At 40.4% G+C, this 12,774-nt stretch overlaps 2 protein-coding genes across 2 annotated transcripts; one reads left to right on the forward strand and one right to left on the reverse strand.

The window, feature by feature from the left end:
• The first annotated feature begins 5,834 nt into the window (after positions 1–5,834).
• On the forward strand, positions 5,835–10,580 carry LOC130693820 (uncharacterized). The gene is made up of 11 exons (XM_057517040.2): positions 5,835–5,948; positions 6,011–6,149; positions 6,211–6,330; positions 6,390–6,473; positions 6,539–6,680; positions 6,744–7,049; positions 7,123–7,784; positions 7,854–8,164; positions 8,237–8,544; positions 8,675–9,274; positions 9,329–10,580. The coding sequence occupies exons 2-7, from the start codon at positions 6,021–6,023 to the stop codon at positions 7,317–7,319; spliced, it is 978 nt and encodes a 325-aa protein (XP_057373023.1). The 5' UTR covers positions 5,835–5,948; positions 6,011–6,020; the 3' UTR covers positions 7,320–7,784; positions 7,854–8,164; positions 8,237–8,544; positions 8,675–9,274; positions 9,329–10,580.
• LOC130693808 (inositol polyphosphate 5-phosphatase E-like) lies at positions 8,168–10,542 on the reverse strand. Its single transcript, XM_057517024.1, has 8 exons — positions 10,226–10,542; positions 10,023–10,143; positions 9,353–9,575; positions 9,059–9,277; positions 8,804–8,983; positions 8,629–8,737; positions 8,411–8,551; positions 8,168–8,343 (listed from the first exon to the last, which is right to left on the reverse strand). Exons 1-8 carry the CDS (start codon positions 10,540–10,542, stop codon positions 8,220–8,222), a joined length of 1,434 nt encoding a protein of 477 aa, XP_057373007.1. The 3' UTR covers positions 8,168–8,219.
• Positions 10,581–12,774: the final 2,194 nt, after the last annotated feature.

Raw genomic sequence — 12,774 nt, forward strand, 5'->3', positions numbered from 1 at the left:
CTTCCTTGTAATGCTTTTGCAGTAACATTAGAAGGTGCCACTACGTAATTCAAGGAGCATCTGGTTAAACAAAAGAAAGGATGCACTTTGTTGGTGAAGGGGCGTCGGAGTGTAACCAAACAGATCGCAGAACGGCTAGGAAACGATCACCACAAGCTAAAACTACTACAAATTTGTCATTTTAACTAAAAAAAAAAACAACAAACAAAAACTGAATTGGGTTCCGATGTTACATCTCAAATCCTAAAAGAGTTCTATTCCGATCTCTGGAACGGATACCATCAAATGACTTACGATTGGTAAGCGAATGGCATAACTAAGGATTTAAACTTCTAAATGCATCGAGTTTTATCGCAGGATTGATCGTCAGTCTCCACGGCAACGGTAACCATAAGGTGCTAAAACCAACAGGGAGTTACATGGAATTCCTGATGCAATTTTTACATTTTCACTGAAAAAATCTGGAACGCAAGCTGTGGGCGTGAATGGATAAGCGCGAAGAGGGCGTGATGGAATGGGACTACGAGGGTGGAAAAAAAATCTAAATGAAATCATGTTTACATTTGATTTTAAGCCTCTTGCATTTGTTTTGACTTGCTTGTTTGCAACGTAATAAGTTTGCAACCCACTCTTTGTTGTTCTAGTTCAGTACGTTGAATACTAATCGGCTTTTCTAAGTCAAAATCTGGTGGGAACGTATGAGAAATTGGGTACACTAATTCACAACGGACGGTAAAGTTTCGCCGCGCAGCAGTTGGTTCGTTTCGTTTCCAGCGAAATCAGGACATTCTCATTTAAGGGCGTAGGAAAAACGTAATGAACACGCAGCACAGCTGGTGGAAAAAAATACAAAAACCCGTTTCACGTGTCGCCTAAATGGAACAGATTGGACGGAATATATGTGCGGCAGTTGCTATTGATTTACTTCGCTTTATTCTGTACACGATAGAATTAAAAAAATAAGTACAATAAATGATGACAGCCACGCCATACGCTCGTTTGCCTGTGCTGTTGATTGAAAATTTTTTACAAGATTTTGGGATACGTAGTGCTATTAAAATAATTGTTTCTGAAGATTGTTGTTTTGACAGGCTATTTTTTTTTGGTAGGGGCCCAACATTTCAAAATTAGTTTAGGTTTCCAAGAAACGTGGGGCAGAGTGGTTTTGGCACAAGCAAATGAAGCCTTGACATTCACAAAATACGGACTGTCATCAGCGGGAGGTTGGTCAATTCACAGCCCGCAAAGTCACGTATTGATTTAGCCTGGCACACACAAGAATTTCCTAGGGAGCAATAAATGTCGCACTACAGCGATTCTCTTGAATTCCCTTTCTTTCCCCCTTTTCAAAAAGACCAAAACGTATTCCCATTGGTCATCCATCATGTTTACGTTTGGCTTTTTTTTTCGTTATCTGAAGTCGATGAATCTAGTAGATCTCTGAGTCGTTCTTCACACACCACTGATTTCTCAATGTCTATACGTGCTTAAGTTTTAGATGTATTTTTGCGTGATTTCTTAGTGTTCACGTAATGAGTCCCGATGCTGTTTTAATAGCCTAGCGCTTGTATATAAGCATTGAAGTCAAAAGAGGTCAAACTGCATCACATTTACGAAGAAACGAACGGTGATAAACTTTTCTTTGTCTCTGCAAAAACGTTGGGGTTGGTCAGATAGAATGGCGAGAAATTGATTCCATGTCCCCCAAGTGTATCATTCATTTCTCTAACAAAAGTCTGCCTCATTTTTCATTGTTCTTTTCTTCGTCTGGTGGGCCTGGTGACGTCATGTCTGAAGATCTTGTTGCTCCTATTCTATAGAAAATATTTCTACGGATTCGGTAAAGCTTCTGAGCAACTACAACCCAACATGTTTTCCACGTTTGCGATCTTACGGCTTATCGTACCCAGCCATTATTCATCATAATATGTGAATTTCTTTGGACGACGAAGGTCAAACAGCAATAGAAATTGAGCTGGCCTGACACGACGTGAGCTGTCTTTTCATAAGATAAGAAAGGGTGCGGACAGGCTTGCTATTCATTATCCGGGATATACGCGCTCCGAGTAATGGCTATCATCGTGCCACTTGCGTTACGTGAATTCCTCGGCCTTTCGTGCAAACAGAAAGTATAACTTCATCAAGAAATTGTACATCAATAATAGAAAGCCTCGGCCACCAATTGAATTAGTTGGAATAGAATAAATCGTTTATTCCTTGTTTCTTGTTCTCTGCATGCGAATGCGCAAGCCCTACCACATTCGTTAGTTGGGCTAGTCAGGCTGGTATGAGAACGTTAGGTATTTTTCCTGGATAAATTCGTGGAAGACGCACTAGTTAAACATGTATGAGGATAAACATAGTTCTAGACCATACAGGAAATAGGATACAGGCAATGCCATTCGCCATCGTTACGTAATATGTTTGTAATTTGTAAGCAAGACAACTCAAGTAAATGGAGAAGACGAACGTCATTCAACGTCATCTTCTATTTTGTTCATACGCGAGCACAAGGAAAACAAAAACCATTGAAGACGATATTAACGATGGCGTTTATGAATCAAATTATTTCAACAGTCTCAATGCGAAGGCTGGAAAAACTGCCATGAACATTTGAGCCTACCACTGTTACGGTATAAGAAGAACGTTTATCTTTAAAAAAAAAATAGAGCAAGTGAACTAGGCTGAAGACGTAATTACGAAACATCATCTTTGCTTGCAAGTACTGTATGATCAACAATGTTGCATATTCTACGTCTTCTTATACAAGCTGCGAGAAAACTGCAATTCGGTCAGTCAGTTGCAGTTCATTTCCCGGCGGACTGCTATTTTCCGATGTTTTCTTTTTTCTTCTTATCGCAGACCAAAATCACGAATCTTTTTCTTGTGGTAGGATTAGCTTGCGGGGTTGATAGGGTATATATATATATATACATGTTGTATACTCATCATGGAGAGCTACTTCTTCGTTAATGTTTCCGCATTAAACGACCAGACAAGATCGTGGCAACGCAAAAAGCTTTTTATTCTGTCACTAAGACGTGAACGACTCAGTCCCAAACATATTGCTACATCTATCCTTTTGGATTGGATAAATGGCACAGTTATGATGGCTGCCGCTGTACTTATGACAGGCAATTAAACAAGCCACAGTCAGTTTTATGCGTTTCCTTTGTTTCACTCGTGTTGGATACGCCTGACTTGCAATGCCTTTGTGATCAAGACGCTCCACAAATTACGCAGCCTACGCTTCAATTGTATGGGGATCTCGTATAGGCAAACGTTGATTTGATTGTGGCTTTTGGAGTGGCATCTCCTTGATCAGTGGCATTGCATAAATTATGGAGCTAGTTGGAGGGCATTGTGAGTTAGATAAACCAATATAAACAAATCGTTGGACTAGAAGTCTAGAAGGCAATTGCAAAATGGATTCATGGAATTGCGCCCTTGTTAAAGCAGAGCTCGAAATGCACGAACGCTTAAATTCTCAAGGGTGATTTCTCTTTCCAAGAGTTTCTTCTTCCAGTCATTTGGCACTGAACATGACGTCCTTTTTATTATTTTACCCATTGCCGTTACAGAAAAAAAGGAAGTTATTTGAAGGACACGTTGTTAAGACACTTTAGAAGTCAATAACTTTTCTATTTTTTTCAAATGCTGGGTTACTGGGCTAGCTTCTTTTAACGTACGAATCAGCTGTTGAAAGGTGAAGAATTTTATAAATCGTTTGACCGTTGCATGAAGCCATAGCTTTTGCTGAAAGACGGAAACATCCTAGCTAGGTTTTATTAAAGTGACAGAGCCCTATGCGTTACAGCTTATTTTATTACTAGTAGCGTCCTAAAGTTTATGTTTTTATTTGTAGATGCAAATCATACTGATTCTACACACGTATACGTAGATTTAAGGTAGCGTTAAGGCCCATTTCTATACAGTCAATCGTCATATTCTTCATACACATCATTAGATATTTTTAGAATTATATGAATCCGCAATGAAAGAAAAATAATGAGCTTTACGTAACTGGGAAGTAGAAACGATCGAATCCACACTCTCTAATGGAGACTGATACTTCCCGTTTTCCTTAAGGGGTTAGAGTTGTGTAACTTCCAAGAATTCCGAGGCATTGGCATTTCCACTACGCAAAGCTGAAAGACGTGGAACGTACAAATCCCGTCAAGTTAACAGGCTCTTCTCGGCTCACTTTAGTGCCTCGTACCCGGCTGCTTCTAGTATTGGACGATAAAAGAAAGCGCCCAACGTTGATAGCCCTCGATTGTTCACTGGTCAAGAAGGAAGGAAAACAAATACGACGAACGTACGCCTGATGGCCTAAAACGTAAGCAATGTACTGGATCCCTTGTAAACTAGAGCTCGTTTTCAGTTGTCTGTCCTCACCGTTGGCCAATAATCCCAAAAGACTGGTGAAATAAAATTTGGGTTGCAGAACACACCTCACGCCAACAGCGGTATTCTGCCAACAGCAGCAGCCCACCAAGACAACTTTCACGTCCGTGTGCTACTGGAAACGTGTTAGATAATTTCTTGCCGTAAAACAGGGCATCGGTAGGAATGTTGAAGATATAGATGTGATGATTGATAAATTACATTTGGGCACAGTGAGCTACGTAAGTTTCTTTTTTACTTTCCGAATGTTTAGTGTGGTACACAACTAGCGTTGCACTAGAGGCTGTTCTAGTCGGCTCCGCACAAGAGTTACGAAGCTATGCAACTTCATGCTATTTTGTCTTGCTACTTGACTCTCAAGATATTGATCCTTCGAAGTAGGTGTCCAGTCGCCTCATTCACTTACAGATTCTCTTCTTAGCGGTCTTAGTGAATCCGAAGCAATACAGGGCAACGGAAAGACACACACAGAAAAAGAAACAGTACAATAGGCCATATTATGCATCTAGAGAGAAAGCCAATACGTTGGCTTCGGGTATAAAAGGTACTTCGTTTGCTTACACAAATGCATTTGATTTTTTAAGACTACTGGGAATGGGCACGACAGTGAATTTCAATGCGGCCACGAGAATTTTCTCAATTGTCACGAAGAATCAACGAAGCGCAAATGGCCACAGTTGGCATTAAGCTGACGCAACGTATATCTCTTATTGGATTCAGCCATATTCGTTCTATTGAGCGTGAACAAACATTTCGTTACAATCGAGCCTTGGGGGAATCCATCGTCAGTACACTGTGAACTCACTAACTCAGGTTAGCGACATGCATAATGGAGGCTCCGTGCAAAGATCACAATAGATTGGACACATTTCACAACGGGAGCTTAAGTTTGAATAAATTCCTTACTTTACGTGGTCAGAATAATAACATGTTCGTGTACCTAACCGTAACGTAGGGGTTACCGTCCACAAACGAAAAATTTCGAATAACAATAAAGCATTTATGGCAGATAACATTTTCAACACGTCGTTCAACTTCAATTGTTGTTTACATTTCAGAATCAATTTGCTTTATTCTCCCAATCCCCTCCGGCTATTGTATATCAAACTATTTTTAAAATAATAACGAAATAAAGCTACGAAATGAAATTTTTCTGTTGTATAAGTGTTGTACGGTTTGATCCATCACACTGGAGCAGCTGTGAAAAAAGGAAACGAAAATCAGATGCGATTGTTTGTTGTGAAAAAACAACAACTTTATACCGTTTGTGGATTTGGTAAATTCCATGTTATTAAATTTTTCTCCAACTAGGCATACTGGGCAATGCGGAAGCGAGGATAGGCATATAGACAATGGAGATCGGACTTTGAAGTTTGGACAATGGAAATCGAGCAACCAGCAAATACCAAAGATTTGGCATCGTTGTCTAGTACCTATCGACAAGTTTGTTTTGACGTGGATAATTTTCTCAAGTGGCGTTTTTAAGTCTATTAAACACTTTTGTTTCTTATAAAGTTGTTAGCGCCAAATAATTAATCAACGTTTTGCTTATAATATCCGTTTCCTGTCAGAGCAATCCCATTTATCTCTATTACTACTTAAGGCTTTCGTACATGGAGGAAACGCAGACGGTTGATATTAATGATATTAGCCGTGAGCTTTATGACCTTAAAAACAAATACGAACGATTAAAAGAGGGCCATAGAAAATTGTTGTTTGTTAATCAAAATTTAGAAGAGAAGGTAAACAACTACCAAAAATGCTGTTTTGGTAAAATAACATGTATTGTTAAAATGATTACAGTTACTTCAAAACATCAACAAATATGAAACAGAAAAAATATCACTGGTCCATACTATTTCAGCTCTCAACCTGGAACGTGAAGAATTGCAACAAATCAACAAAAAATTAGTAACTCAAAATGTATAAAAATTTATTGTTCTTAGTCTTTCCAGATTTTATAGCTACTTTTGGTTTTACAGGAAAGATTTAAATTAGACATTTCTGTTGCTATTCAACTACTCCATTGCAAGCCATCCAGCTTTTCTGCATGCAAACTAGAAAGCGTATGAAGAAACTTGCATTCTACAATCAACATAAATAAGCCATTACTCGATAATTTCTGTTTTAGCTCCCACAGGAGTTTCAAGAAAAAGCAAAGTTTCACATCCAACAAGAAGCTCTTCCAAGGTATCGATCTGAGAAAAAAGGAAAAGTGATTAGAGTTCCAATATCAGCATTTCCCTCTACAACTGTGATATACTCTATACCTGGTAAGCTTACGAAATAAACATTATTGGCTGTAAACCAAATTACTAATTTTTGTCACCGTCCAGATGACGACGATGACGATGTCGATTTAAACGCAGATGTGACAGTGTCTGCTGAAACAATGGCTAAAGTGCTGAATGAAAGACAACGAGAGCTTCACGATCAAACTCCAAACGGAGCCGGCTTCCCACCCCATTGTTCTAACGGCCTGCACACCTCTCATTCAATGCCATTCTTAGACGGGTTGCAATATGTAGACCACGGGACGCAAACTTATCCGAATTTTATTGGCGAACGAGAGAAGACCGTTAATACTTGTATATTTTGCCAAGGAACACCGACCACAAACCGATCATGTGGCACAATTAAAAGTACAGTATCTCGCTGAAATTACCTTCATTGATTATTAAACATTTTTCCTAAAACCTAAACGATTTCAAACAGATCAGGCTACTTTACCTTTAGAAGACCCAAAAGTGTTTTTGCATACGGAGTCGGAGATCAGCCCTCTAACCACACAACGTAGTAGCATCAACACCGCTAGGAAAAATGCTGCGAATACCCACAGGCGCAAAGTTCAGAGTAATAACAATAGCGTTAGCTCAAGCTACAGCAGGTCTTCGATGGAAACGGACATTTAGTCAACGAGAGTTGTGCACAAGTTTAGTGGAATACCTCCAGGTAAAAATCGCTTTTCGTATTTATGAAGATCACTTAACTAGTTGTTTCATGTTGCGTCATCCATCCTCAATGATGATTAAACATTTATATAATAATAGTTTGATTTATGGGACTGATATTTACCAACTGATGGAACTGAAATATTTGTATTTAATGATGTTTTGACTTAACCCAAAATTTGTTATCGGAAAAGGGTAAACATTTCTTCCTTTAAACATTTAATTTTCCTGGTGAATGGTAAATTGTGAATGTGCGAGATATTTCGAATAAATCAAACTTCGCTCGACGTTCGGGAACAAAACAAAGTACCTCGCCAGTTTTTGTTCAAAGTCCAAAACGGACATTTTGCATTTAAATTGGCTGAAACTTTACATCGATCCCTGTGGAGAAGTTTCCAATTTGCCGCCATTGGGCTGTTTTCTTATGTAATGTATTGCATAGCATTATAGCTTTGTGCCTTTAAATATCATTTTTTATTTTCTTATTTTTTACAGTTCACTGTCATCGGTGCCCACATATGCTTCTCATACCAACACATGAAAACGCAAATCCTTTTTGATTACGCACTAAGTATAAAGGGAATTTAGGGCTTAAATTTCATAGGTTATCGATAACCCTTTGGCAACAATTACGAGCATAGTACTGGACCGAATAGCAGGTTTACTAGAAAACGTGCTAAAGCGGTTGGATCTACCTTTGCTACCAAGAGTAATTCGGTTTGAAACGAATCGTGATCTAGTTGAGGCATATCTTTGTTCGTGGCGCATAGGAAATTATTCGACTGAGATTTTACCAACAAACTGAGGTATTTTAATGAAACTAAGTGCATTGTTGTGCATTTTCCTAAATATCTTCGTGCCTCATTGTAAACTACAAGAGGCAGAATTGCTTAGTGACGCCTTATTAGGATCCCAGGCTTGTAGACGTCTTCTCATTCCTTCTAAGTAAACAGGCCGATTGAAAGTTCCAGCAGATAGGGGTATCCTGTTAATAAGGTAGGAATAAAATTTTAATGAACTTTTTTTTCGGTTAAACTTTTGTTTGGAGTTACGTTTCTCTTCCAGGTTTTATAGGCACTTTGAAGGCAGCCCAAACGGGTGTGTGATCAGAGCTTTTTAATTGCTTTGCCACATCATAGTGGGCGCATCGTAAATGGGCACCTTTACGCTCCTTCCATAGTATCCGGTCGGTACTGGAATACGAAACAAAGTAAAAGCTTGTAGGTTACACCACGTTTAAATTAACTGAATCATAAATGACAGAATTTACTAGGAAGGAATTCGTTGTTTATCTTCATCAAAATCACCCGTTCCAGGAATGTATTTGTAGGTTGGAGGGAAAGTTATGTTGGCCTCGTTGAACGTTTTTAATATTCGGTCTGGAGTGAAAAAAAAAAACACTTTTCATATAAGAGTGCCGTCATGTGTAAGTTAGCATTTAATACTGTTCTTAAGACTGAATTTTAGCTGATCAGCTTCCATGAGAGTTGTTAGACCCCGGCCGCAAGGAGATGAAGGGTCTACCCACGTTTTCGAGACGATATCAATGACCTCTTCTCGAGGTTTGTTAATTCGGAAGTTCATATCGCCACATATGAAAACCAGATCGTAATTGCTCGTAACATCTTATGAAAGAACAAATCGTTAACTTCAGGTACTTAACGTTCAGAACATTATAAACTGTTGAGATGTTCGTTTACCTCGTTGTTTCTTTCGAATCGGCAACTCTTTTGGCAAATCCAGCGAGAGGAATATCTTTTTGAGATCGCGCTCACGTTCAGCCACCTTTTCCGCGTGGGCCGGCAAGTGGCAATTTACAAAAAGAAGAGAAGTACCGAAAATACTGAAACCGATCGCTACGCCTCCTTTCGTCCGGAAGGCGCTGCCCGCTCGCGTGCTGTGCGTGTCCGATTCTGGTACTTTATAATCGTGATAAACAAAAAGTCGATAATGATCTAGGAGAATATGAGTTTTTGAGACAGACGATTACATACCTGAGCACACCCAAATCAGATCTCTGCGGAGGAAAACGGCCATATGGATTGTGCCCAGCTCGACGGAATGGAATAGAACGTGCCCTGGTCCCAGCGTCTCCTGCAGTCCAACTTCCCATTCGTCTCGTTCACCATTGGTCTCTTGCGTGCCGATAACTACGACGTCGTGTAGACTTTGAAGAGGAGTCGGAAGCAAGAGATCCTCCAGCGTAGATGGTGGCGTCTAGGATGCATTGCAAGGTAAAAATCGATACATCATGCTTCAGAGCATCGTGTCGTTTAGACATTAGTCGTTTATGAATAATTAATCTCGTTAGGTTTTTCAATAGCGGTGATGTGTGCGTTGTCGTTTTTGTTTGTTAAGACTATAGCGAACGGCTAAACAATGCTGACAGCACCCTACGTGATTTTCACAGTGACTCGTGACACGAAAGAAAAAATTCGATCTCGAGTAGGCGATCAAATTCAAGCGCACGTTTTTATCAAATAGTTGGAATCTCATACTGAAAGCGTTTCATTTAAATATTAAATGATCGACTACGCAAAAGCTTAAACATTTTTGTAACGCTGTACAGCGAAATTTGGTATAGAACTGCAAGATTGGCACGTAAAACAAAAATTTTAAATTGGACGTAAATTTTGAATTTCCCGCAATCAGAAATTGACATACCTTGCCGTTCATGTTCCATGTTCCAATAAAAATTTTCAATTGGCTATCGGATAACGTGCGCTTGAGTTCGGTGATGCCCAGTAGCGATTGATAAGGTCCAACGCTTCCGTGCAAGTAGCTCCTGTTGACAACGATTTCGAGATAAGATCGATGAACTGCGTGACTCACGTAGCAATGGCAGACAAAGATGAATTGTGTGTTACCTTTGTCGAGCTAGCTGGACAGAAAGCGCTTGTTGAACTTGATTTTCTTCTTTGCAAGAGTTGCATACTTTGATAGCCGCAATTTCTATTTCACTTTCCGGTTTAAATTCGTCGTTGAGGCTCTCTTGACTGGCTGACAGTTGCAGCACACCAACCACAGAAGAGAGAGCCTCTTCCAAACAGCTGACGGATCCGCGGTTCGAGCAGCTGAAACTGTTTCTGCGACTATTGCAACGGCTACTTTCGCCCGTCACTTGCTGCTGGCTATCAATAGAGCGAACTCTGGCAATTGGATCACTCGGTTGATTATTCGCCATATCAGATTTCTAGTCATCAAGAAAAATGGAAAATATTTTTGAAAAGGACTTTAAAGACCAACAACCGAAAGTGCTGGTCACGATTGTTACGCAAATCGATTGCCAAAAAAATCAGTTAATCCGCGGATTTCAATCCGCTATATGTGCTGACTGTGAAACAGCGCACATCTGTCCATCCCGAACAATAAACAAAAAGAGATAAAGACGAAAACAGCGTGCGAAAATGGTCGCACGCTGGACCTGCAGGAATACTACAGTTGACGATCACCGCGAACGCTGCCAGCTGGTATACTGAATGATGGCCTTTCTAAACTATCACCACACGCTGCGCCGCCGCGCGTTCCACTTTCTCAACTCCCGTCAGCCATGCACCAACTCCTCGACTATGCGTATCCATGGTAGCCGTCTCGTAGTCAACACACATCATACAACTTACCTACCCATGTGTTATATTAAGATGAGGGTGGGACGGCAGAGGAAACGCAGCCATTATGCAATGTTTTATTTATTTACGTATTTTGTGTATGCGGCTGGCGGGAACGCGATCTGCGTGTTATTCCAATACGGCTGAACATTTCGTGATTGGATTTCGAAGATTCGTAACATTAGAGAAATTGAAGTTAATTATGTCTGTATAGAAATATTTTCGTTTGAAACCTTGCGCGAAGTAATAACAGTAGTGGCAGCTTACGGACTTCGTAAGCAAAATATTGGAAGCAATTGTATCATCGTTGGGGGAAGTGCTGCAACTCTTCGTCCAAACAGCAAATTGAATTTGTGTTGTCACGTGACTTCTTTGCTACTATTATCTTCGCATGTCCAAATTGGATTACCGCCGGAATTCTCTATCTGAAAACCTTAAACTAAGGCGAAAGATAGACAAGGGGTGTAGAATGTAGAAGGTCACGCTTATTCCGCAGTCTTATGGCATCCGATGATAAGTGAAAACTGCGAGTATATAAAGATAGGCCCTATTTCCGGCCTGAACTCGCACTTCTCGCTTCGTTGCTCTCTCGTTCACTCACGGCAGCTGCTCTGTTCTTTCAACCGCCAGGATTTTTTTGCTTTTTACACACATCCTGCAGCTATTGAGCGGATTGGTTGAAACCAGGTCACGTGTTACTGACTCTAGTAGGGCGTGTCCTCTCCCCCACCAACTCGTTTCGTTTGGTCGATCGATTGTTTGGTTGGTATAAAGCGGGCGCTCCGGCTCCCATTTCGCTTCAAACCTGGATCTCGCTATTCTAGCTCAGATGGATAAGGATATGCTCAAGAAGCAAATCGAGAACATGAAGTTCCAGGCTACCATGGAACGATGGCCACTCTCCAAATCCATCGCAGCGTGAGTACTTGTTTGTTAACATTTTTCGTTATGTTTTTTCGTCTATTTTGGTAATAGAAAATCGTGTAGGTCTCCTCCCAATCGATGACTCAAATCCTGGCAAACGAAAGCCGATTATCGTGTTTTGTGAATCTCTGTAAAATCCAAACCTCCTAAGTGTTTGTGGTCAGTTAGTAACAACAAATCTTTGCGTTCTGTGACAACCTAGTAGTGAGGTTAAATCTGATTTAAACCAGTGTACCATCAATTGTGAATTTCTCCAAAGTATTGATCGTCGCATTGTGTCTCACGATCGATCTGGCGAGACCCAGCGGTAGCATTTTTCGCTGTCGGAAGCCTATAGTTCTGCGCATGCGCCGCCCGGTGACACGCAGTAAGCCGAGTCGCCGGGAGAGCCAACCGACAACTCTTGTGAACTCCCCCTCCGTCCCCTCCTCCCACTTTTTTTTTTTTTGTCGTGTAATCCTATTCCGATGCTGAATCAAATCGACTTTTATTGCATATTTTCACGTGTGCAAGCTATTTGACTTTAATTTCCATAAAAATCTTTTTATTTCGAACTGCAGGATGAGAGAGTACATCGAAGAACACGAAAAGACAGACCCATTGATTCACGCTCCGGACAAGAAGAGCAATCCATGGGCAGAAAAGGGCAAATGCATCATCATGTAGCATGGCTACGGGACTCATCGTGTGCAATCACTACATTCGTCTTATTTGCGGATCGAATTCAAAATCATCACCTTTTTCCTCCCCTTAAAACTGAAAGACGACGTGGGGAAGATATTCTTCATCATACCAGTCAAGTGAATAATAATTGATCTTGTCCAGTGCATTTCACTCTTCCCCACAACCCTTGTCCAATTATATTACCTTCCGGCGACTAGCAT

The sequence above is a fragment of the Daphnia carinata genome, chromosome 3 (genome assembly GCF_022539665.2).
Source record: "Daphnia carinata strain CSIRO-1 chromosome 3, CSIRO_AGI_Dcar_HiC_V3, whole genome shotgun sequence".
Lineage (NCBI taxonomy): Eukaryota > Metazoa > Arthropoda > Branchiopoda > Diplostraca > Daphniidae > Daphnia > Daphnia carinata.

What these genes read in the sequence shown, in the direction of transcription:
- LOC130693820 (XM_057517040.2), top strand. Translation starts at nt 6,021, where the DNA reads ATGGAGGAAACGCAGACGGTTGATATTAATGATATTAGCCGTGAGCTT. An exon ending in AAAAATTAGTAACTCAAAAT is followed by an intron (nt 6,331 to 6,389) that starts GTATAAAAATTT and finishes TTGGTTTTACAG; the next exon opens with GAAAGATTTAAATTAGACAT. An exon ending in CTGCATGCAAACTAGAAAGC is followed by an intron (nt 6,474 to 6,538) that starts GTATGAAGAAAC and finishes TTTCTGTTTTAG; the next exon opens with CTCCCACAGGAGTTTCAAGA.
- LOC130693808 (XM_057517024.1), bottom strand. Translation starts at nt 10,542, where the DNA reads ATGGCGAATAATCAACCGAGTGATCCAATTGCCAGAGTTCGCTCTATT. An exon ending in GTCCAGCTAGCTCGACAAAG is followed by an intron (nt 10,144 to 10,225) that starts GTAACACACAAT and finishes CGTTGTCAACAG; the next exon opens with GAGCTACTTGCACGGAAGCG. An exon ending in CATGGAACATGAACGGCAAG is followed by an intron (nt 9,576 to 10,022) that starts GTATGTCAATTT and finishes AATGCATCCTAG; the next exon opens with ACGCCACCATCTACGCTGGA.